The sequence below is a fragment of the Pseudonaja textilis genome, chromosome 5 (genome assembly GCF_049901715.1).
Source record: "Pseudonaja textilis isolate UNSWEBS1 chromosome 5, rPseTex1.2, whole genome shotgun sequence".
NCBI lineage: Eukaryota > Metazoa > Chordata > Lepidosauria > Squamata > Elapidae > Pseudonaja > Pseudonaja textilis.
The window spans coordinates 1,681,027-1,707,055 of NC_141994.1; the positions used below are offsets into that span (position 1 = coordinate 1,681,027).

The following is a 26,029-nucleotide window of genomic DNA, read 5'->3' on the forward strand; positions in this document are numbered from 1 at the left end:
GCAAATGTCCTTTTTTGGGAGGAATAACTTTGAGATGCTTGAAGGCTCCCAGATTTCAGAAAGAGAGTTTCCCACCACTGAGCCGAGACAACATCTGGGAAAAGCCACCAGGAGGTATTTCACAGCTTCTGAAGGCCGTTCACAGGGCGAAGGTCAAGGCAAGCGAGCTGGTGGATGGACACACAGGGGGACATCCTTGATCGGAAAGCCCTGAGGAGCCTGCTGGCTTTGGGCCTGCTGGCTTTAAGGTCGCCATCCCCTTTAAACCCCTTCCTCAAAAGGGGTCTGTGTGTGAGTGGGTAGTGGAAAGAAAGGAAGGAAGGAAGGAAGGAAGGAAGGAAGGAAGGAAGGAAGGAAGAAAGAAAGAAAGAAAGAAAGAAAGAAAGAAAGAAAGAAAGAAAGAAAGAAAGAAAGAAAGAAAGAAAGAAAGAAAGAATACTGTAGATAGATGGATAGATAAATATGGAGGGGAGAAAGAGAGAGAGAACGAAAGGAATATTATAGATAGATAGATAGATAGATAGATAGATAGATAGATAGATAGATAGATAGATAGATAGATAGATAGATAGATATGCAGGGAAATAGATAGATAGATAGAGAGAGAGAGAGAGAGATGGATGTGGAGGAAGGAGGAGGAAAGAGGAAGAAAGAAAAAAAAGGAAGGAAGGAAGGAAGGAAGAAGGAAGGAAGGAATACAGTAGACAGACAGACAGACAGACAGACATGGAGGGAAGGAGGGAGGGAAAGAGAAAAAGGAAGAAAGAAAAATGTAGATAGATAGATAAGATAGATAGATAGATAGATAGATAGATAGATAGATAGATAGATAGATAGATAGATAGATAGATATAGATGATAGACAGACAGATAGATATGGAGGGAGGGAAGGAGGGAGAGAGAAAAAGAAAGAAATACTGTAGGTAGAGAGAGAAAGAGAGACAGACAGACAGGGAAGGAGGGAGGGAGGGAGGAATTCTGGACTTTGAGCAGACAGCAATCAGCATTCGTGTGTGTGTGTGTGTGTGTGTGTGTGTGTGTAAACTATTTGGGGCACAAGTCTTCTAAACGGTCTAAAAACATTCTGGGAAGCAAACACACTAAGAGATTAAAACTGAGGCTATGATCAAATTATAACACAAAATATGGAAAAACCAAAGAAGCGTAGCTAAAACCCAGATGTTTAAAACTGCATATAACTTTTATTGTACATAATTCTAACCACAAAGAGCCAGGGCAGATAATGGCCGCCATAAAAATCTCATTACACAAATGTTCTTCCTCGGATAATCACCCGTTTGCTTAGACCGCCTGGGTCTGTAGCCGTTTTTGGACTGAGAGGCCTTCGGAAAACGGCTCCCCTCTCTAGGGAAAAGGAACTCAGATCCCAGAGAAGGAAGCCGAAAATCCGACTTCCTGAGACAAAAAAAAAACTGAAATCTTTTCCTCCTGGAGGATCTGAGGCAGTTTGGGAGCTGAAGACCAATCCTTCATTTTGAGGTGTTACTACTTATCCATTAAAAAAAACAAGACGTAAAATAAACGAAATCATCGTTTGTAGGTTAAATGAGTATTTTGCCTTTGGTTTTGGGTTTTTTTAAGGATCTCATATATCTGGGGTTTCCCCATCAGAGAGAAGAGATGCTTGAAAAAGGCAGAGAAAGACAAACAGTAGAAATCTACCCAGTTTACAACCCCAAGAGATGTTGGGTTGGACAATCTTTCACAGAAGAAAGAATACAAAAGAAATAATAATAATAATAATAAATTAAGCACAGACAAGCAAAATGCTCTGGTTTAAAGTAGACTTTGTCCAGGATGGAGAGATGGAGATAGATAGATAGATAGATAGATAGATAGATAGATAGATAGATAGATAGATAGATAGATAGATATATTAGAGAGAGAGAGAGAGAGAGAGAGAGAGAGAGAGAGAGAGAGATAGATAGATAGATAGATAGATAGATAGATAGATAGATAGATAGATAGATAGATAGAGATAGATAGATAGATAGATAGATAGATAGATAGATAGATAGATAGATAGACAGACTGACTAGATGAAAGAGAGGGGTGATATAGGTAGGTATAGGTAGATAGGTAGAGTAGAGAGAGAGAGACAGTAATAGATAATAAAGTAAAAGTGGATGGGTGGATGGACGGAGGGATGGACGGACAGACAGACAGACCAGATGAGAGAGAGGGGGGTGATATAGGTAGGTAGGTAGGTAGGTAGGTGGGCAGACGGGCAGGCAGGCAGATAGCAGAGGTGGTATTCAAAGAGTTCGCACCTACTCGGGGGAACTGGTAGCGGTTATTTGGCGTGGGTCGCTGAACTGGTGGTGATCCCTGGCTGGCCACGCCCCCAACCCGGTCAGCCGGTCGCTCACTTGCGATCGCTCTTCTACCTTTCTGTTCCCCACATCCTCTTTCCCCCTGGGGAAAAGGAAGAAAGGCATGGACGCTGCAAGTATCGCTTTCCCCGTGTGAGTTAAAGTGTGAGTTAAAGTGTTGGGCGTGAGAAAGAGTCTGGTCTGACAGAGGGGGTGGGGGAATCCACTCCAGCCTTGGAGAAATTTAAAGGAGCTGCTTCCAAAATGCTTGTCTGTTAAGTGCACTCTGTGTGTGTGTGTGTGTGAGAGAGAGAGAGAGAGAGAGAGAAAGAGAGGGGGGGAGAGGGAGAGAAAGAAAGAGGAAGGGAGAGAAAGAAAGAAAAAAAATAGGAAGAGAGAGATAAAACTCTATGCTATTATTTTTCATTGTTCCATTATTTACCATGTGTTAATATTTTACACTGTCCCTACACCTAGAATGATTTTTCTGCTGTTCTTTTGCCCAGGGCTACCACATATTTTTCAGGGTTTACATGCATTCAATGTCAATAGTCCAGAGCATAAAATACACATGTGTTTAACAAGAGTTGAAAGGGACCTTGGAGGTCTTCTAGTCCAACCCCCAGCTCAGGCAAGAAAACTGAGGAGGCCAAACTCTGAATAGAAATCTTGGAAAAGGTGTCAGAATAACACTTAGAAGGGACCTTGGGGGCGAAACCTATACCATTTCAGAGAAATGGCTGTCCAGTCTTTTCTTAAAAACTTCCAGTGATTGAGCACCCAGAACTTCTGGAGACAGGCAGTTCCACTGGTTACTTGCTCTCACTGTCAGAAAGTTTCTCCTTAGTTTTAGGTTGCTTCTCTCTGTTCAGTTTCCATCCATGGCTTCTTGTTTGCATTCTGCTTCTTTGGAAAATACATTGTTCCCCTTTCTTTGTGGCCTGTTGCCTATCACCCTCTTGGGTAAAGCATGTGAGCCATTTCCTCCCTTCAGTGGTCCATGAAAGTACATCTATAGTATGCAGACAATAAAGTCAAAAAAGGTGAACAACGTTTTTGCAGAACTATAGATAAGTTGAGGCTGGGTGAAAAGGAATGGCTGGGTTGGGGAGGGGCCAGGTGAGGCACCCCCCTTGATATGAGTGACATTGAGTTGGCCATGTCCACCCAGTCACATGACCACTAAGCCACACCCACCCAGTCGCATGACCACAAGCCACACCCACCAAATAAACCACGCCCACAGAACCGGTAGTAAAAAAAATTGAATTCCACCACTGGCAGATAGGTAGGTATAGGTTGGTAGGTATGTAGGTAGAGTCAAGAGAGAGAGAGACAGACAGTAGATAGGTAATAAAATAAAAGTGGATGGATAGATAGATGGAGAGACAGATAGATATTATACATAATAACATAACATAATAATAGAGTTGGAAGAACTTGGAGGACAGACAGACAGACAGACAGAGGAGAGGAGAGAGAGAGTCTGGAATATAGAGCCCCCTCCCCTTATCTATCGTCTATTTATCAACCAGTTGATCCAAATCAATCATCCAAATACGGACAAACAGCTCGGCCACAGGCATGTTTTGTGAGTAAGCAGGGGAAAAAAGGTTGTGTGCAGCTCCCAGATCCGTAGTCGAGAAAGGAGCATTTATACCCCTGTAAATCTAAGGGATGGATTATTGATGAAATTCACAATTCCACAGATCATTCCTCAGGGACCCCTTCGTACACACATTAGCGTTTCATTTGTCGGTCGCTACCAACAAATATGTTTCATAAGGGAAAGTTTATTGTCTGCAAATCTGTTGTCCTCAAATGAACTGGTTGGATGTGGATACCGAAAAGGCAAAATATTTTTTTCCCCCGACGATGGTCCTAGCCAGCCCTCATAAAACTACTTCCCAACACGGGGGTGGAAAAACTTTCCTTAATATTTTATCCTGTTTGTAGTAAAGTTGCCATTCCATGAAGTCACTCGCTTATGTAAAAGACGACATTCCCAAGAGATCTCAACTGACCGGGTTTCTCATAAACAAGGATTGGCTTATGTAACTTTAAACTCTGGACTTAATAGGACTCTTTGTGTCTTCAAGGGAACCAGTCTCACATGTCGTTTATCCCAGATACTGAGGGGTTTGGATTTGGAAGCCCTCTGGGGTCAATAATGAATAAGTCCCTCCAAAGATAAAATGGATGCCAAATTCTGAAAATTATGATAAGTCTGTCCGAAGCACATTGCTCTGCTCCATCAAGCATCAATGTTCAGGGAACGAAGGCTGAGACTTGTGAAAAGCAAGAGCTGAATGTTAATATTGTAACGTAATATCCATCCCTTTGAACTATGTGCTGTAAATCCTTCAGATCCTCCAAATATAAAACTTTATCAAATCCAATATATCTTTGATCTGTTATTTAGACCGCAAGCACTAAACTCTAAAGCCCAACCATGCCCAATAGCAGTGAAAGCCTACGGCAGTAACTTTGATCCATTATAGAACCCTTCCTTCCTTCCTTCCTTCCTTCCTTCCTTCCTTCCTTCCTTCCTTCCTTCCTTCCTTCCTTCCTCTTTCTCTTCCTTCCTTTTGTCTATCTCTCCTTCCTTCCTTCCTTCCTCCCCTTTTCTTTCTTTCTTCCTTCCTTTGCCTTTCTCTTCCTTCCTTCCTCTTGTCCTTTTCTTTTCCTTCCTTCCCTCTTATCTATTTCTCTCCCTTCCTTCCTTCCTTCCTTCCTTCCTTCCTTCCTTCCTTCCTTCCTTCCTTCCTTCCTTCCTTCCTTCCTTCCTTCCTTCCCACAATTCCAACTGTTTCCAGAAATCTGGGTTTAATAGCCAGTAAAGTCTGAATCTTCACAATGTTGGTGACGACTTTGTTGACCTATTGTCAAAACCTGAATGTAACATTCTGAAGACAGAAACTGGCTGATTCAAACTGAGAGGTCAACAAATGATAGAACACAGAATAATAGAGTTGGGGGTGGGACCATGGAGGCCTTCTAGTCCAACCCCCTGCTTGAGCAGGAGGCCCTATATCATTTCAGACAAATGATTGTCCAGAGCCTTTTTGAAAGCTTTCAGGGATGCGACACCCACAACTTCTAAAGGCTATTCCATTGGTTAATTGCTCTCACCATTATGCAATTTCTCTTCAGTTCTAGGTTGACTCTCTCCTTGGTTAGTTTCCAACTACTGCTTCTTGTCTTGCCTAACGGTGCTTGGGAAAATAGTTTGACCCCCCCTCCTCTTTGTAGGAACCCCTCAAATATTGGAAGCGTGCTACTGCCTCTCCCTGATCCTTCCTTTCATTAGACTACTCCAAGGATCTTCAAACTTGGCAAGTTTAAGTCTTGTGGGCTTCAACTCCCAGAATTCCTGGGCTAACATGACTGGAGGAGGAATTCTGGGAGTTGAAGCCCGCAAGACTTAAAGCTGTCAAGTTTGAAGAGCCCTGGACTAGACATTCCCAATTCCTGTAACCCAGCTTCATACATTTTAGCTTCCAGACCCGTAATCATCTTTCTTGCTCTTTTCTGCAAGGTCTCAACATCTTTTTTTTATATAATAGTGACCAGAACTGGATTCAGCCTTCCAAGCGTAGCCTTACTAAAGCTTTGTAGATCGGTACTAGAGCTTCACAGGATCTTGATTCTTATCCCTCTATTAAGGCCACCCAGGATTGCATTGGCTTTTTTGGCTGCTGCCAGAGACTTTTGGCTCATATGTAAGGGATTGTCCACTTTATTCGCTCTTGCAGTTACTGGCATTAAACCAAGTTTCATTTAGCCTCTACCAGCTCAATTGGTTTTGATGGTTGTTGGGCACGACCCTTGCCATCGTCACCATAAGATGGCACAAACTGGGCTTGTTTTTTTTTTTTTTTTTCAAAACCAGGGATGGAAATCAAAGTTGCAGAAGTCTTCATTAAAGACATGGACCCAACCCTTCCTATTCTCGTCCTTAGCCCTGCCTGCAAAGCCTCTTGAAATAACGTGACGGGGATCTGATAAACATTTGCAGCGCCATTTCAGTCTTTTATTCATGGTTGGCAAGGAGTGGAAAGAGAACCGTTTTGGTCTCCAGGGGATCTCTACTCTCATTCCATCTCTAAATTCTTGGAAGAACATGTTACAAGCCCCCACGTTGACCTCAACTCTTCCTGTGACATCACCAGCCCATCCTGCCCCCAGCAGCTGCCATTGGTTACTGTAAGCACAGAAGGAGAACCAAGAATTCTCCGAAGGATTTTGAAGTTTTACAAGGACATCGTAGCTCTTCCAAAGGCTCATCTCTTCCTGAATCTCTCTGCGTGGAAGCCAAGAGGTAATTTATAGCTCGTCTTCCTTCCTTCTCTCCAATTTCCTTTTATATGGCTTGGGCTGCAGATCCCTGCAGATGTTTGTGCGCGTGCACCCTTGGAAGGTTAGCACTATCAGGTCTAGTTGCCAAAAAAACTCATGAGGACATCTCTGGTGCTTTGGCCTCTCCTGGTTGCAATCTGAGGTCACCCAGATTTTTCCAGGTCACAACCGGTGGAACGGGCTGCATTTTTTGAAGCTACCTTCTCCAACAGCTGCAAACAATTGGGTGGCTTCATGCTTTCGTATGACTCAAGCCTGTGTTGTTGTATGCTTTGCTTTAACAGCAGTGACCTACTTAATTGCCCCGCCGGGAAAGCAAACTGCAAACGATAAAGCCCCTGGCTTGGGTCTTGAGGAGGAAATACTAGGATGTCCGCCTAGAATGACAGGAAACTGGGATCCGGAAAGGGGTCTGTGGCCGTGTCTTTGTATTGTGTATCGAGACGAGGGAAGTGAATCATGTATTTCTGATTTTTCAGTCGGGACAGGGAAGAGAGAAGGGGGAAGTGGCGCAAAATTTCAAACCATCTCCGAACCAGGAGTGAGTCATGTGCTTTTCTGAATTGAGATCCTTTTTTTTTGTAAGCTATCCATTTCAGTTTCCTGGGAGAACGCCTTTTGTTTTCATTTGACATGATGTGGTGTCTCGAATCAGCTGGCTTTTCTTTTAATAAAGAATAGATTGAGACTCTAGAAAAAGGGCAGAGAAGAGCAACCAGGATGATGAGGGGACTGGAGGCTAAAACACACGATGGATGGTTCCAGGAACTGGGCCTGGCTAGTCTAGTGAAGAGAAGGACCAGGGGAGACAGGAGAGCATCTTCCAATATTTGAGGGGCTGCCCCAGAGACGAGGAAGGGAGTCAAGCTATTTTCCAAGGCCCCTGAAGGCCAGACAAGGAACAATGGATGGAAACTGAATGAGGAGAGATTCAACCTGGAAATAACGAGAAATTTCATGACAGGGAGAACCATCCACCCATGGAACAGAAGTTGCCTTCGGAAGCTGTGGGAGCTTCATCCCTGGAGGCTTTCAAGAAGAGACTGGACTGCCATCTTCAGAACTGGTGTAAGGTCCTTTGCTTGGGTGGTGGGTTGGACTAGATGACCTACAAGGTCCCTTCCAACTCTGTTCATCTGTATGAGATAAGTGGAGTGGGAAATGATCGGATTCAACCAGGGCAGCTTGACTGACATTCCTCAATATGAGGCTTCCCTTAAATTGTGGTTGAAGTTCATCCGTTCTTCACTTAGGAAAGCCTTGTCATAAAGCATTAAAAACCAGATTTTTGGCAGGGACACATGGATGGAAAATGGACAATAGCAATAGCGTTTATGTACCACTTCATAGTGCTTTATAGCAAGCAGTTTTCAGAGTCGGCATATTGTCCCCAACAATCTGGGGCATAACCGACCTCAGAAGGACAGAAGGCTGAGTCAACCTTGAGCCGATCAGGATAGAACTGCTGGCAGTGGGCAGAGTCGGCCTGCAATGCTGCACTCTCACCATGGCATCACTACAGTTCTTAATAGAATGGATAACAAGAACAGAGTTGGAAGGGACCTTGGAGGTCTTCTAGTCCAACCCCCTGCACAAGCAGGAGACCCTGTACCAATTTAGACAGGTGGATGTCCAGTCTCTTCATGAAAGCCTCCAGTGATGGAGCAGCCACGACTTCTGGAGGGAAGCAGTTCCACTGGCTAATTCTTGTCATTGTGAGGAAATGTCTCCTTGGTTCTAGGTTGCTTCTCTCCTTGGTTAGTTTCCATCTATTGTTTTTCTTCTGGTGTTTTAGTTGAACCCCTCAACCTATTTTCCAAATGGACATAGATTGGATGGATGGATGGATGGATGGATGGATGGATGGATGGGAGAGTAGATATGAGAGAGATGATATGAGATAGATGATAGATAGAAGATAGAGATAGACAGATAGAGATAGATAGATAGATAGATAGATAGATAGATAGATAGATAGATAGATAGAGATGAGAGAGAGATGATATAGACAGATGATAGATGATAGAGATAGATAGAACCCTATTTTCCAAACAGATTAGATGGATGATAGATAGAGAGATAGATAGAGAGATAGATAGATAGAGAGAGAGAGAGAGAGAGAGAGAGAGAGAGAATGATAGATAGATATAGAGATAGTTAGATAGGCACGTAGGTAGATAGATGAGAGAGAGAGATAGGAGAGAGAGAGAGAGAGAGAGAGGTAGATAGATAGATAATAGAGAGAGAGAGAGATAGGTAGGTAGGTAGGTAGATAGATAGATAGATAGATAGATAGATAGATAGATAGATAGATAATGATAGATAGAGAGATAGAGAGAGAGAGATAGAGAGAGAGAGAATGATAGATAGATAGAGATGTTAGATAGGGTGGTAGATAGATGAGAGAGAGAGAGAGATAGTAGATAGATAGATGATAGAGAGAGAGAGAAGGTAGGTAGATAGATAGATAAGTAGGTAGGTAGGTAGAGATGAGAGAGAGAGATAGGAGAGAGAGAGAGAGAGGTAGATAGATAGATGATAGAGAGAGAGAGATAGGTAGGTAGATAGATAGATAAGTAGGTAGGTAGGTAGATAGATGAGAGAGAGAGAGAGATAGGGAGAGAGAGAGATATATATATGGGTAGGTAGATAGAAGAGAGAGAGAGAGAGAGAGAGAGAGAGATAAGATTATTCTGTAGATTTAACTCTGTTGTATTTTTTGAGGCTTATCTTGTCATGGAAACCAAACCTGGCTCTGTTTTATGGTCCACATAATGGGACGATTGCAGAAAAATTGGTCTAATTTGATAGGCCTCAAGGCGACCGTTGAGCCAACCCAGCCATCCAGTCGTTCTTCGAGCCCTTTCAGTTGCAGAGACCCCTCGTTCACATGCCTTTCCCCTCCCCCCACCCCAAACAAGTAGAACATTCATTATTCTGCTTGCATGATTAGAGGGAGTTGGAGCCGGGGCAGAGTTGTAAAAAATTAACCGGTGTCAGCCTGTCAGAAGTGATTTAGCAGGAGCCAGACGGGGAGCAACCGGTCCCTTTTTCCCCTCATGCAAAGAGGAACAGCTCCTTTGGTGACGCTGGAGCTGCATAGAATGTCTCTTTCTTTCTTTCTTTTTGTATCCAAGCATGGACAGCAATATTTTCTTTCTTATACCTCATTTTTATGGCCCATCAACTTTTCGGTGAAGCAAATCTAAGTAATTTAATGTGCCTGCTGTAGCTGAAAATAAAAAAAAATAAGGCATGTGAGCATCATGGAGAAAGGCAATCCCTGGAGATATATTTTTTATCTTGGAATGTGTTTTTTCCTTATTCCCTCTTTTGGTTTCCCTTCCTAAAGTCTATCCGTTAGCACAGGGCCTGTGATGACCCAAAGGGGCGTGGCACAAAGGCAACCCAGTCAGATAATCAGTAGGAGTCCCTTTATTAGCTCCAACTTTGCCCCCAATGTCCTGGTTGCCTTCTGGGCTGGAGAAAAACTCTCCCAGGAACAGCCTTGGGCTGCAGAGAATCAAGTCCAAAATGTGGTCAACAGAAACTGTAACTGTCCAATCAAGGCAAAATGAGGTCACTGGTCTGGCAGGGAAGGAGCAAGAATTCCAGACGTGAAGGCATGGCAATAACTCAACATGGTTGGGAAGACACCAGTAACAGAGATAACCAAAGTCAACACAAGATAAACTCACATTTGCTCCCAGCAGATGCCACACTCGGCTTGCATTTTGTTTAAACTCTCTTTCCAGGTGTGGCTAATGAAGGGAATCAGGGCCCTTTCCTCCCCATAAGCCACGCAACCCACATTGCTCCCTTCTCCGTTCCTCCCTGCGTGCCCTAGGATGAAGAGAGGGTGGGTCTGGGTCTTCCTCCGAATTCCCTCTCCCTTGTTCTACCTCTTCCCTGCTCTGCCCAGCCACACTTTCGCCTTCCCCAGTTTTCTCCACAGCCAACGGAGCCACACTCCCGCTCCCTGTCAGCTGTTTGTCTTCCTCCTCAGATTCAGACTCTGACAGGGGCATGACAGGGGATAGGGGAAGAAAAAAAACACATTCCTTTTTCAAATGGTGGTATAGTTGTGGTTGTTCTTTCATTTAAACTTTTGCTTGTTGCTCAGAATCGCTTGCAGAGATAGATGATACTCCCATACAAATCCAATAAAATGGATCTTAGTTAGTGCTGCTAAATGTTATAACAGACAAGCCTCGACTTAATGACCATCATTGAGCCTGATATTTTTTGCTGGGAATTGAGACAGTGATTAAGTGAGTTGTGCCCCATTTTACGGCCTTGGCCACAGTTGTTCAGTGAATCACTGTGATGGTTAAGTGAGTCACATGGTTGTTAAGTGAATCTGGTTCCCTCATTGACTTGGTTGGTCAGAAGGTCACCAAAGGGGATTGCTTGACCCCGGGACGCTGCATAAATACGGGTCAGCTGCCAAGCATCCGAATGTTGGTCACGTGACTTGGAGATGTTGCAATGGTTGTGTACTGGTTAGAATGCAGTATTGCAGGTTGACTCTGCCGACTGCCAGGAGTTCAGTCCTAACCAGCTCAAGATTGACCCTTCCTTCCTTCCTTCCTTCCTTCCTTCCTTCCTTCCTTCCTTCCTTCCTTCCTTCCTTCCTTCCTTCCTTCCTTCCTACCTACCTACCTACCTACCTTCCTTCCTTCCTCTTTTATTCCCTTTCTTATTCTCCTCTCTGGTGGCACATCCAGTGGTTAGAATGCAGTATTATTGGCTAATTCTGCCAACTGCTAGGAGTTCAATCCTGACTGGCTCAAGGTTGATTCAGCCTTCCTCCCTCCCTCCCTCTCCTTCCTCATGGCGCAGTGGTTAGGATGCAGTATTGCAGGTTGACTCTGCCGACTGCCAGCAGTTCAATCTTGATCAGCTCAACATTGATACAGCCTTCCTTCCTTCTGAGGGTGGTAAAATGAGGACCCAGATTGTTGTGGGGTGGTATTCTGACTGTGAACCTCTTAGAGAGGCCTGTCAAAGCAATATGAAGCAATATAGAAGTCTAAGTGTGATCGCTAGGGCTAAATCCCTGTATCTGTTCAGCTCACCGTCCATATTCTAAGTAATATTAGACTTAAGCAAAGACATTGGACTCTCACTCTCAGAGTGAACATTCCCCCCGATGTCTCATGACTCCCGTCCACTAATTGGATGCAAGATGGATTGTTTTGATCAACGGACAATAATGAGGATAATATTGCTCGGTTTTAGGCTGTGTCAGGAGACGTAATGTGCGCACTGTTCTTAGTTTGGAAATTGGTCAAGATTATTCTGAGGAAGACCATCTGTTCTTCTTATTTAACTGACAGTGCAGACTTCAGCATGTTCACTTAGAAATAAGTTCCACCATGTTCAATGAGGCTTATTCCTCGGAAAGGGGTAATTAAGCCATAATGTGATTTGTTTGGGGCTTGCCATTAAGAGGCGAGAAAGACCATGGCAATCTGCTCCAAAAACCGTGTCTGTCTCCATTTCACCGTGTCTTCTATTTCTGTGGAGCTGGAAAGGGTTGGGGTATTGTGTGTGTGTGTGTGTGTGTGTGTGTGTGTGTGTTTTAAAGGCATTCTTGGTTTATTGGGACTGATTAACAAGTCCCTTCTCATTAGCAGAAAATTCTGGCTGGTTGGATTCGGGGTTTATAATGAGACTAGCTAAAGCTCATTAAAAGGTTTATAGAAACGAGCTTTTTAATTGTTGATCTTTGGATCTGTCTATCCATCTAGGAAAGTCTGCTGGGTGTGAGTTTGAAACAAAAGATGGGGGCTAGGACCCTATCTGGATGGAAAATCTGCCTGTTTTTATGGGTATCATGGCTGCCATCTTGAGGTGTTTTTTTCATATCACCTGCAAATACCTGCCTCTATCTAAGATATTTATTTATTTATTTATTTATTTATTTATTTATTTCCAATTATACATCCATAGTGTGTGTGAACAGAGTTGGCTCTGGGTATCATTCATATTAATCCAGTTCATCATAACAATATTAGTAATCTCTATCACATTTGTCAAATTTAAGTAATCCTCATTATATTGTTTAAGCATAATTTTTTTAAAAACTAACTCCTCATCTTTATCTCTATCTTCATCTATGTCTTTCTTGTTCAATCTAAACATTTCTTTATGTATGTAAACAAAATTGATCCAATTCACACTAACAATATTAGTAATCTCTATCACATCTATCAAATTTAAGTAATTCTCATTATATTATTTGAAAAATACATTTTAAAAAATGCCTAACGTGTAAATTTTAGTCTTTCTATTATTTTTATTCATTCTATAAAAATTTATATTCTAATATTTCCCCGATTTAATTTTATTTCTGCCTACTTTAGCTTACGATCAGGCTACTTAAATACTTCAATGGCAATTCTTTCTATCCATCATCTCTTCTTCTCCTTAGTTCTTCCTTATCCATTTTGAAGTTCGCGCCTCTATCTATACAGCATTTTTGGTGAAATCCTTTGTCTGATAGCTTGTGTGTTCCTACCAATTGACGAGGTTGGCGAGAATCCACCTGAAGCCAGAGGAATTGTAATTGTGTTTGCTTTGCAATGAAAATCCAGTTTTGTATCTAACTAGACATTTTGGGGGGATTTTTCTAAAAAAATCTGGTAGCTGGTGTCTTCCTCCCATCTTAAAACTGCTGAGAAACCCAGCTCTATTCAGCCCACCATCCAGTGAGAGCTTCTTGGATGAGAAGCACCAAGTCTTCAAAGGAAACAAGAAAAGCCCAGTTGTCTCTCCCAAAAAATACCTTTGGGACTTTGGATTGTTGTTTTATGGAGTCACCCCCAGTGACTCAAAAAAAAAAAAAAATTCATTCTTGGTCAATCCCTGCCTCTTTTATTTTATCTGACCATGAAGTCTCTTCCAGGTTCAAGTCCAACTGCTGAGCAGTCTGCAGAAGTGAATATTCCTAAGAACGGCTCTTTTGTCTCTTGTTTAAAAAAGAGCTGAATTAGCAGGCTCAGTGTCCACTTCATACGTTCCCCAGGTCCTAAGATGCTTTTACGCCTGAAAACCGGAGTATATTTTTTCAACGGTCTTGGAATTTGCAGCCTTCTCTCTGCAAACATCCAGATTCCATCACTGCTCTTTTGTGGTGCACAAAACTGTCAGTCTTCCCAGACATTCGCCATTCTATGAATTATATGAATGCTTGCTTTTACTACAGCTATATTTCTCCTCGGTGGTACCGATCACCAGGCTCAACCAGATGTGGACGGGGTCAACTTCTGCAAGGGGGTGAAAGTAATGGGGTGAAGGCAGCTGTGTCCTTTTTCTACATGCATACAAAATAATCAGGCCTTTCGTCACGGCACCACATCTGCCATGCACAGATTTTCATCCCTCCGTGGATATCGCAAAGGTCTTTCTAAAGTTCTTTTGCCTCTAGAGCACCATCATTTGCCATTCCCTGCTTTCAATCGGGAATTGGGGAATTGGAACAATCAATCCTTGTTCGTTTTATGAACAGTTAGTCCACTAAGAGTAAAGGACTGGCATCTAGAGCACAGCTAGCTCAATGCTCTTGAATGTTGGTTTGAGCAAACACTTCGGAGAATATTAAGGATGCTCAGGAAAATTGAGGACAAATTAATCTAGAATTCTCATTCCAGGCTCAAATTGTCTGACTTTGGACATTATGCAAAGACCAAGCTCTCTAGAGACATTTAAAACAGTGGGGAAAGTGGAAAGAATTAGAATTAGAATAACAGAATTGGAAGGGACCTTGGAGGTCTTCTAGTCCAACCCCCTGCTTAGGCAGGAAACCTTATACTACTTTAGACAAATGGTTGTCCAATCTCTTCTTAAAAATCTCCAGTGATGGAGCACCCATAATTCCTGATTCCACTGATTAATTATTCTCCTTAGTTATTTCTAAGGAGAGTTATTAATTATTTCTCTAAGGAGTTATTAATCTATTTCTAAGGAGAGTTATTAATTATTTCTCCTTAGTTCTCTCCTTGGTGAGTTTCCACCCATTGCTTCTTGTCCTGTCTTCAGATATTTTGGAGAATCGCTTTACTCCCTCTTCTTTGGGGCAGCCCCTGAGATATTGGAAGGCTGCTGTCATGTCTCCCCTAGTCCTTCTTTTCATTAGACTAGTCATGCCCAGTTCCTGCAACCATTCTTCATATCTTTTAGCCTCCAGGCCCCTAATAATCTTGGTTGCTCTTCTCTGCACTTTTTCTAGAGTCTCAACATCTTTTTTATAGTGGGGTGACCAAAACTGGATGCAGGATTCCAAGTGTGGCCTTACTGAGGCATTATAAAGTGGTATTAACACTTCACGTGATCTTGAGAGAGAGAGAAAAGGAACAACAGCAGCTGAATTAACTCATTTTCACCTCTGATGGATACCGTTGGAAGACCTAAGGGTCAGGTTGGAGATGGGTCCAGTGAGAGAAAAATAGAAAATCTATCTGTGTGGCTGCTGAGTCAACATCACCTGGTTGGCTCATAATCAGTCATACAACATCATAAATTAATCTTGAGGAATTGACTGGAGGGGAGGAATATTTGGTACAATGTCTGGGAGATTCTCCGTCATCCAGGCCATGGTTGTCCCAAAGGTGGTTTTTCCAGAGGCAGCTGGACTTTCTTGGAAAGACAACCCAGTTGCCTTTTGAAAAAGCACCTTTGGGACATGTTTGGTACAAGTCCTCCTAAAATGGTTGACCCCGGGATCTAAATGCAGGGCCTGGTACAAAAAGCAAGCAAGAAGAGAAGATGGAAATGAAGATTGTAACTGATATATTTTTTTTCCACATATGCGCGACTCTTTGTTAATTTATTCCTCCACCGGTTAATTTTCTTTTCTTGTGTCAATGCTGCATCAACACTGCAGCGATGAATTTCTTTATCCTGTTATTCTCCCTTTCTTGAATTGCAACAAAATACTGCAATTCTGGCAGATTGAATCTTTGAGCAAGCTTTTGAGAGATGACTTGGGACGGAAATACCTTGACTCTTGTTTTTTTATATTGCATTTGACTGTTGATCCTGTTTGCATACTGTTGGGCGCCATATTGTTGTTTGGTTAGTTGGACTGGATTGGTTGAAACTGGGATTTTTCTTTTTGTTTGTATTCGTATGCTACTAGGAGTCTTGGAAGTTGGGCAGTAGAGAAATATGTGTAATAAATACATTTAATATGGAATAATTGCAATCAAATATTCTAAAAGCTTCCCTCTTCCCTATATCCTTCTTGATATCCATTTACATCCTAATTCCCCATCTGAGCATGCCACGTCCGCTCAAACTTTCAAAAACTTTTTCCTCAATTTCCCTCAGACTTAATTATTATCCCGTAGGCTTCTGGTTTCCTTCAGAGAAATTGGCAATCCAGTCAACCACCAACGTTCGTTGAAAAATGAAGAAAAACTGAAACTTCAAGCAGGCAGATGTTTCTGTGGCTTGACCAATTCTCTTGTGAGGAAGTTAAACAAAAACAAAAAAAACCCGTTCACAACATAATTCCATCAACAGATCAAGGCTGTTTGGAAAGCCAAGATGCCCCATCATGATCTTAGCCTGTAGAATAACAGGAAGCACAAGGTTAATCTATAGTCCATTCCAGATAATAGTGGAAGCCGTTTAATGGTTTGCAATGGATTTTACAGCTGAGTTGGATATGCTTTTAGTTAATCAGTTAGTTTACTTTATTGATTGGCCCGTGGGCCATACCAAAGTGCAGAGTTCCAAACACAAATTTACTAAAACCCCAATAAAAACAATATAAAACGGAAATCGGAATAAAATGCAATTTAAAATGAGATTGGAATAAAATACAATAATTTGCTTTTTTAAAAAATGAAAAGCCGGCTAATGAATCAACTGTCAACTCATAAATTATTTTTCTGGTATTTTTAGAGTTGCCAACAGAAAGTGAGGGGGCGAGGGGGTTCAAAGAGCGGTGTGGCAGCTTGGAAACTGAAAGTGCATTCCATAAACAGTTTTTCAAAGATAGTAACTAGGTGACTGAAGTTTCTCCCAGGCAAAATTCTAACTGGAGAGCATGATTGATGATTCTTGGCTGTGGACGTGTCCCATTGGAGAATATGAATTAGGATACACCCAGGGGGGGCGGGGAGTTAAATCAGAGTTAAGGGTGACAATTAATTATGTATCTCAGAGTGGTCTATACTCAGGCACTGCCGGCATGTTTACTGCTAATAAATCCTTTTGAAGTTTTGGAAGTTTGGCTCGAGACTCGGGATTTAAATGGGGGTCACTGCCAGAATCCTGACAATCAACATTCATTGTTAAAATGTTTAGCTTCCAATGTCAGCTACCAATCGCTATCACAGCTAAAAGTCATTACAGGTAGTTCTCAACTTCCAACCCGCCCAAATTTTTTGTTACTAAGCGAGACAGGTGTTAAGCGAATTTTGCTCCATTTTACCATCTTTCTTGCCACCGTTGTTAATTGAATCACTGCAGTGGTTAAGTTAATAATCTGGTTGTTATGCAAATCTGGCTTCCTTGTTTGACTTCGCTTGTCGGAAGGTCGCAAAAAAGGATCAGGTGAACCCCTGGACACTGCAACCATCGTAAATATGAGTCAATGGCCAAGGATCTGGATTTTGATCTCTAGCAATGGCTGTAAGGGTGAAAAAACGATCATAAGTCACTTTTTCCAGTGCTGTTGTAACTTCAAGCAGTCTCTAAAGCAATGATTGTAAGTCAAAGACTAACCGTATTGCAATGAAAGAGGCACACATTATGGGGGTGCTGTGACCCAACAGAGCATGCCAGGGTTGTGCGTTTTGTCTACGAAACTCTGGCCAGCAAGTGGGTGTCTCTATACATGAGCGCTCTGGTCTAACCAGGCCTTCTGTAGACTCTGATAAAAGGAAAATCCTGAATTAACGAGAGAGAACTATGGGATCCTAAGCTTGGTTGTTTTCTTGCAGATATTTCATTGCCCAACTAGGTCATGTTATCAGTGCTAGAAGGCGAGGAGGAGGAGGAGGAGGAGGAGGAGGAGGAGGAAAAAGACTATGGGATCCTTGGTTGTTTTCTTGCAGATGCTTCATTGCCCAACTAGGTAATCTTATCAGTGCTAGAAGGCATGGAAGAGGAGGAGGAGGAGGAGGAGGTGGTGGTGGTGGTGGTGGTGGTGGTGGTGGTGGTGGTGGAGGAGGAGGAGGAGGAGGAGGAGGAGGAGGAGGAGGAGGAGGAGGAGGAGGAGGAGGAGGAGGAGGAGGAGGAGGAAAAAAGACTATGGGATCCTTAGTTGTTTTCTTGCAGATGTTTCATTGCCCAACTAGGTAATCTTATCAGTGCTAGAAGACATGGAGGAGGAGGAGGAGGAGGAGGAGGAGGAGGAGGAGGAGGAGGAGGAGGAGGAGGAGGAGGAGGAGGGGGAGGGGAGGAGGAGCAGGAGGAGGAGGAGGAGGAGGAAAAAGACTATGGGATCCTTGGTTGTTTTCTTGCAGATGTTTCGTTGCCCAACTAGGTAACATCGTGTTAGAAGGAAGTAGGGTTGCTTCCAGCATGGTTGATTTTATCTAGTTGGATAAGAAAACAGCCAAGCTCAGAAAGCAACAAGGATTCCACAAATACTGTTTTTCTTTGCAAGAATAGATCTTTGTCAAAAGTGTTGCTACCATCCAGACCGCGTCCTCTCTTCCATCAAGTCTATCAAAGGGAGGTCCAACCTAAAACTTAGAAGGGAAATTTCCTGACAATGACAACAATCATTGGAACGGTTTCTCTCCAGAAGTTGCGGCTGCTCCAACACTGGAGGTTTTCAAGAAGAGACTGGACTGCCATTTGTCCAGAATGGTATAGGTTCTCCTGCTTGGGCAGGGGGCTGGACTAGAAGACCTCCAAGGTCCCTTCCAATTCTGCTGTTTCATATTCTGCATTCACAGTTGTAAAGCGCACAGAAGTTCTTGATCTTCTCCTTGGGATCTGAGTACTTGTACTGAGTACAAGAGCGAATCCTCCAGGGAGGACCGGTTATCCTTTCCCTCCGTTTGGCAGCTTTCTTGGGTTTTGGTAAATCCATGTTAAATATTCTATGAACCCCCTCAGGCAGACGAGCTTCACGGGAGGTAGTGCTAGCTGTTCTGAATCAAGGAGACCCATGGCTTTAATGCTTGTTTAGAGAACTGACATTTAAATGGCTTACCTTGGAGCAGAGGTCTCCAAACTTGGCAACTTGGAAGACTTGTGGACTTCGGACCCCGGAATTCTCCAGCCAGCAGAGCTAGAAGGAAGTTGCCAAGTTTGGGGACCCCTGTCTTGGAGCCTTTTGGCAGTCTTGTCCAATAAAATATATATGTATTGTGATTATTTAGCGGGAGATATTCAGTGGTATAATCAGGAGCCATGACTTTCGTCCTGTCTCCTTTCCAATTAGGTGTTTGAACATGCCCTAACTTTAGTTGATAACATCTGCGTGCAGCTGCATTTGTAACTTTATTTTTTTACAGGGCAAATCTGCACCTGTCTTCTTCTTTTCAAACTACCATAGGTGGTTAGAAGTGCATGAGACACTGAGGGAGCTGTGACTATTGGACCCAGTTGGCATCTTCAATGAGCATTTGAAAGTCAACCTCATGCCTGCAGCCTGCAATTTTGAGATGCCTTTTCTATCCTGCTTCTCTTGAACAAGACCAAGTGGTTGACTTGATTGTTGCTCTTGTTCAGTTGCTAAGTGATGTTTGACTCTTTATGACCCCGTGGACCACAGCACACCTCCTCCTCCTCCTCCCCTCTGCCTTCTAGCACTGATGATGTTCCCTAGGTGGGTCATGAAATGTCTGGAAGAAAACCACCAAGCACCTTTCATTTAAACCCTGAGCTACAAATATTTTGCATCCTCTATCAACCTCACAAGCAGCTCTCCCCTGCATCTGAAAGAAATATAATCCTTTAAGGAATGTCCAGATCTCTGGACAGATCCCTTGGCTTAGGGCTTCCTCCACCATTTTTGAATCATGGATAGAGGGCTAACAACAACTGGGACTCCTAGCTGAGGTCACATGACATGGGGAAGCCATGCAGGACATTAAAGAAATTGTTCTCACCTTGGAGGGCTTATTGAATTATCTATATTTATATCTTTATTTTTTAAATAAACAATTCAAGGTGGCAAATGTATCTCCTTCTTTGGCCTACATGCCCCATAACAACCACCCTGTGAAGTGAGTTGGGCGGAGAGAGAAGAGACTGGCCCAGAGTCACCCAGTTGGCTTTTATGCCTAAGGTGGGAACCTAGAATTCATGGACCTTTTTTGCTTACAGAGATTAGCTAGAGACAGTTGGTTGCTGTTATTTGTAGATCATCAACTACCATGTTTCCCCCAAAATAAGACTCTGTCTTATATATTTTTTGCCACCAAAAAAGGCACCAGGTCTTATTTTCCGGGGATGTCCTCCACTGACTAACCTCACTTGTGTGTGTCGCCCCCGGCCACCTTTTCACTATCTGAGGCCTTCAAGAATTTCTGTGGCTGTCAAGGGTTTCCTGAAGGCCTCTGCAGCTGATAACTGAGCTCTGGATCGATCTGGAGCTTTGTTTTCAGCTATGGAGGCCTTCAGGAGAGCCTTGCCAACTGGAGAAGAAATGGGCCGGCGAGGAAGGTGTCGGGGTGTGCGAGGCCTGGCTACAACTGTCCAAAGGTAAGTAGTAGGGCAGCTCCACACACACCCCATCCCCAGCCTAGCTTAATTCTTACCTGTCTACTCTGGAGTGGGTGGGATCTTAATTAGGGCTTATTTTGGGGTGTAGGGCTTATATTGAGCACACATGTAAAAATCAAGCTAGGACTTACTTTCAGGATAGGACATATTTTGGGGGAAACAGGGTACTATTTGAATTTCCTCATTTAATATATGATTCACCAGGAAGATGGGGATGGGATCCTTGGTGTTCTCTGAGCTTGGTGGCTTTCTTGCAGACATTTCATGACCCAAATAGGTATCATCATCCATGCTAATGTAGCACTGATGGTGGTACCTAGTTTGGGTCATGAAACATCTGCAAGAAAACAACCAACCTCTTTTTTTTCCTTTGGAAAAAGTGCAAAGAATAGCAACTAAGATGATTAAAGGCCTAGATACGAAAACATACAAAGAATGGTTGCAGGATTTGAGTCTGGCCAGTCTATAGAAAAGAAGGGCTTGGGGAGGACATGATAAGAGCATTCCAGAACTTGAGGGGCTGCCCCAAAGAAGAAGAGGGGTCAACTTATTCTCCAAAGCAACAGAAGGCAGGACAAGTAGCATCAGATAGAAACTCATCAAGGAGAGAAGCAACCTAGAACTCAGGAGAAACTTCCTGACAGTGAGGACAATCAACCCGTGGAACAGCTTGCCACCAGAAGTTATAGGTGATCCATCACTGGAGGCTTTCAAGAAGAAACTGGACAGACACTTGTCTGGAAAGGTCGAGGGTCTCTTGCTTGAGCAGGGGGTTGGACTAGAAGACCTCCAGGGTACCTTCCAGCTCTATTCTGATGGATTGACCTCTCCGCCTCCAGTTTGTTGGACTCCTGTGGGTGGATTAATGGGTTTCAGTTTGAACTGGCATCCGGCGGTCATTTTATCCCGCAGGGTCTAAGGATGGGCTGAATTGAAGCACCCAAAGGATTCCTAACAACTCTCACTTTCCAGCAGTGGTGTATACGAGGGTGGCTTACAGGTAAAGAAGAACAAGGGTGGCGAGGTCCTTGTTCAGCCATCCCACTTTGAATCTTCAAGAGTTAAACGGGGGAAAAATGGAATGCCTTGAGAATGTTGGCAGGCAGGGAGTCAGTCAGACAAAAAAAAAGAGAGAGAGAGAGAGAGAGAGAAGCTTGTTTTCCATCCTCGCTGGACAGAATTCTGGCATTTTGGAGGCTTAAGTCAGGAGTCCAGATTTCAACTGGTAACTTTAGTTCCCCGGCTGGCGTGGAGCTGTGCAGAAAGCAGCAACATGTACGGGGAGGCTGACTTGTTTTAAAAGATAAGCCGTTCCTTTTGTAGCAAAAAGAAGAGATTTTTGGTTTTTGGCATTCGAGGGACGAGCCGCAGCCCGAGAGAAATTGTTCTCTCTGAGAATGACCCTCATCAACAAAATCTGGGGTTGATTCAGGGTTTTCTTTTTTCCTTTCATGAAAAAAAAAAAAATCACGCTGACATTTTAAACTTCGTTTGGTGGAAGTCTGAAAACTTTAGCAAACCACCGAGGGAACCCTGGGCCAGGTTTTTTTTGGGTTTTTTTCTTTTTCCCTTTTCCTGTTTTGTGAGTTGGCATGGCAGCTGTGCCATTTAGGTTTGAAGATCTTCTACTTAGTTGGCATTCCATAGCCTGGAATCTGACTTCGCGAGTCCTGGGCGCGGACCGGTTCAGGCACCTCCAGATTGTACGCCTGATGCTTAAACCATGGTGCATCTCCAGAGCAGTTTACCAGGTAGAGTAACCTCTGTTTCAAATCTGAGGAGTGGGGGGCGTGGAAGGGGAGCTGCAAATTGTTTGCATGTCTTTAGAAGAGAGAAATTCCTAGGAAAGGCAACTCAATCAGAACAGAGCTGGAAGGAGTCTTAAAAACTTCCAGTGATGCAGCATTTACAACTTCTGGAGTCAAGTGGTTCCACGGAGCAAACAGAGATTCCTGGTAGTCAGTCGGGCTCTTCTGAAGCTCCGTGTACTGCTAAAATGGAGGGCCACCGATGGAGGAAGGAGAGGGTTCTTAAATTGGTGATGATCTTTAGTGCTGTAGTTCCAACCAAGGTGTCTCTGGGTCAAAGGCTTTCAAGAGGTCCTCTGTTGCCTTGCCATAACTTCTCCCTTCCACCCATCCAGCCATCCTCCATCCTCTCCACTGGTTCACAATGAACCAGTGGAACTCCTTGCCTCCAGAAGTTGTGGGTGCTCCATCACTGGAGGTTTTTAAGAAGATCCTGGACAGGCATTTGACCCAGATGACCCTTGAGCAGGAGGTTGGACTAGGAGACCTCCAAGGACCCTTCCATCTTTGTTATATTGTTCTGCTGTTATCCTTTCTCCTTCCCCCCCTTCCTTTCTTCCTTCCTTCTCCATCACTGGAGGTTTTTAAGAAGAGACTGGACAACCACTTGTCCAAAATGGTATGGGGTTTCCTGCTTGAGGAGAGGGGTTGGACTAGAAGACCTCCAAGATCCCTTTCAATTTTGTTATTCTGTTTTGCTGACTTTCCTCCTTCTTTCCTTCCCTCCCTCTTCCTTCCTTCCTTCCTTCTCCATCACGGAAGTTTTGAAGAAGAGATTGGGCAGCCATTTGTGTCCAGAATGATACAGGGTCTCCTGCTTGAGCAAGGGGTTGGACTAGAAGACCTCCAAGGCCCCTTCCAACTCATTCCAGTTGTGGATCCTCTCTTCCCATTGGCCTCCCCACCCCTTCCTCCCTCCTTTTTACAGTGTCAGGGCTGCAGTCACCCCACCACCATTGTTGCTGACCTAACAGGCCTTCTTCTAACTTGTGTCCAAGTCACTCTGCAAGTATCTCGAACGGGGGAAAACAGGAAGGCCCAAGCGAAGCTCTGAAGGAAGGGATGGGCCCTGCTCTGCTTTTTTTTTTTTTCTTGCCAAGTCTTGATCACAGTGGTAGGATTCCAATAATTTAACCACCGGTTCTCTGCCTCATGATTTCTTCCAACGGCCGGTTCACCAAACTGCTCAGAAAGTTAACAACCGGTTCTCATGAACCAGTGCGAACCAGATGATTCCCACTTCTGCTTGATCGTAAAATGCTTTTAGGAAAGGAAAAAGTTTTCTTTCCCAGTTGAGATGTTGGTGGGCACTCTAAGTAGAGACCTACATGCCTAAATGGCTTATTTAGACATTTCTGAGTTGTTGTTTTTCAAAAGAGAGAAAAGAGTTCCCTTTTTTTTCCATCGGGTAACCTGAACTGGCTGCCCCCTTAACAGCTGCCCCCCCTCCTTTCTCTGGCATTCGTCTTGAGGTTCTAGATCAGTCATTCAGATGAAACGACCTGAGTTTTACCTAGTCAGTTTCACACAGAAGGTGGATTCCTAACATGGGAGGCAAATCTTGATTTGATGGCTTTTTTTGGCAAAGCGAGTTGCTTTCCTCTTGCGGCAAACCCAAAATGCCCTCCATGTTTGTCTTGACGTAGAAACCGAGCTATCATATTTATTATTATTGTTATTATTTAATCTTTAGTGAAATTCACAGCCTTTGGGGCTGGTTAGTAGCTCACAGGACCTAGGAACTATTCAGGTAGCGTCAGAGGTTACAAGCTGTTCCAAGTAGGGTGATTTTTTTGTAGAATCAGGGTAGTATTATTGTTGTTGTGGTTGTTATTATTATTATTATTATTACTTTCTGCACACTCTCATTTTTGTTTTGCCCTTAGGATCAATGGTTTCCTCTTTGCTTATTTTTTTGAACCTGATCGGCCAATTCTCAGATCCTCCGATGGCCCCCTAGAACAAGCTGCAGGCAAGAGTTTTGTGCCAATGAATGAGAGCCCTGGACGGGTGCCATGGCGTGGATGCAATTTTCAAAGTTAAATTGTTGCTGTTCTTGGCTCTCCCGCTGTTTGTTGGAAAGTGGAACAAAGCCGGTGTTTTCTGCACAGCAGTCCAGCTCTGCAGAACATTTAACGGGCCCCCTTTTTTTCCCATTGGCAGGGACACCTGATACATGCCAGCCCCCAGCTCCTAGGCAACCCCCTTCCCCCTTCGAAGTCCCGTTACTTTAGAACAAGGGTCTTCAAACGTGGCAAGTTTAAGACCTGTGGACTTCCAACTCCCAGAATTCCTGAGCTAACATGAGTGGAGGAGGAATTCTGGGAGTTGAAGTCCACAAAACTGTCAAGTTTGAAGACGCCTGCTTTATAGAATGTATCCCATCACAATCCCATCGCTGCTTCAATATGTAATCATGGTTACCGCTAAGAAGAGATTTCAGACAACCACTTGTCTGAAATGGTGTGGTGTGTCCTATTTGGGTAGGGGGTTGGACTAGAAGGTCTCCAAGGTCCCTTCCAATTCTGTTATTCTGTTATTCGATTCAAATCAAGGTGGTTACTTACAGAAACAATGGATGGAAACTAAAGAAAGAGACAAAAGGAAACCTAGAACTCAGGAGGAATTGGACTCCCATCTGTCAGAAATGGTGTAGGGTCTCCTGCTTGGGCAGGAGGTTGGACTAGATGACCTCCAAGGTCCCTTCCAACTCTCTTATTCTATTATTTGATTAAAATTGATCCGGTTAGTTACGGAAACAATGGAGGGAAACTAATCAAGAAGAATAGCAACCTAGAACCAAGGAGGACTTTTCTAACAATTTTGGAACAATTAACCAGTGGAACCGCTTGCCTCCAGAAGTTGTGGTTGCTCCATCGTTGGAGGTTTTTAAAAAGATATTGGGCAACCCTTTAACTGAAATGGTATAGGCAGGGGTGGGATTCTACCAGTTCGCACCTATTCGCTAGAACCGGTTGTTAACATTCTAAGCAGTTCGGAGAACTGGTTGTTAGAAGAAATTACTGGGCTAATCCTGCAAGGAAGGCAGGAAGGAAACATTCTGGTGTTGCTTACAGAAACTGCCTCTCTGTTAACCCTTATTACGTTCTTGGCAGGATTAGACTTCCTCTCTCAGGAACTTCTCTGGAGTATTTTTTCCCTCCTTTGCTGGTACTTTGCTTGTGTGGAGTGACCATTCAATTACAATGACACTGAAAAAAGTGACTTATGACCATTTTTCACACTTACGACTCTTGCAGCATCCCCACAGTCACGAGAGGCCAGGCGAGGAGATGCGTGCCTCGATGTGAGTGATATTGAGTTGGCCACGCCCAGCCAGTCACATGACCACCAAGCCACACCCACCACCTAAGCCACACCCATAGAACTAGTTGTTAAAAAAAATTGAATTCCCACCCCTGGGTATAGGGTCTCCTGCTTGAGCAAGGGGGTGGACTAGAAGACCTTTGAGGTCTTTTCCAACTCTCTTATTCTGTTATTTGCTGGCCTTGTAATAGGATGGTTGCAACTGCTGAGAAAAGCACGTAATTGCAGAGATGCTGACAAGTTGCCTCTTTATGGCACAGCTGGTCGGGGCGATTCAGTACAGCGAAGAAAGGTGGACTGTCTGCTTCACAGCATCCCCTCTTCACAAGGATTCAACGTCAGGATGTGATTTGGTTTGCAAAGGGCAGGGAAATGCCCAAAGGATTGATTTTTTCATCAGTTTGTATAGCTGCCCATCTCGTGACCAGAGACTTTGGGTGGCGTCAAAAGAGAGCTAAGATGCAGATAATTAATACAAATTTATTTTTTTAAAAAATCGTTTGTAAC

The 26,029-nt window shown here is 43.5% G+C and overlaps 1 protein-coding gene across 7 annotated transcripts in view; it reads left to right on the plus strand.

Annotated features, from left to right (window-relative positions):
* Positions 1 to 26,029, plus strand: part of FRMD4A (FERM domain containing 4A) — a 346,975-nt gene that overhangs the window by 142,275 nt on the left and 178,671 nt on the right. Inside the window, exon 1 of one of the 7 annotated variants that reach the window (XM_087933911.1) lies at positions 6,592 to 6,654. The exons of 3 other annotated variants lie outside the window; for them this stretch is intronic. Coding sequence is in view for 3 of the 4 variants with exons in the window: in XM_087933905.1 (XP_087790031.1) it covers positions 21,980 to 22,138 (159 nt within the window). In the remaining variant the exon portion in view is untranslated. Of the gene's footprint in view, positions 1 to 6,591; positions 6,655 to 21,643; positions 22,139 to 26,029 lie in introns of those variants that run through there. 3 more of the 7 variants (XM_087933905.1, XM_087933908.1, XM_087933904.1) reach the window with 3 other exon arrangements.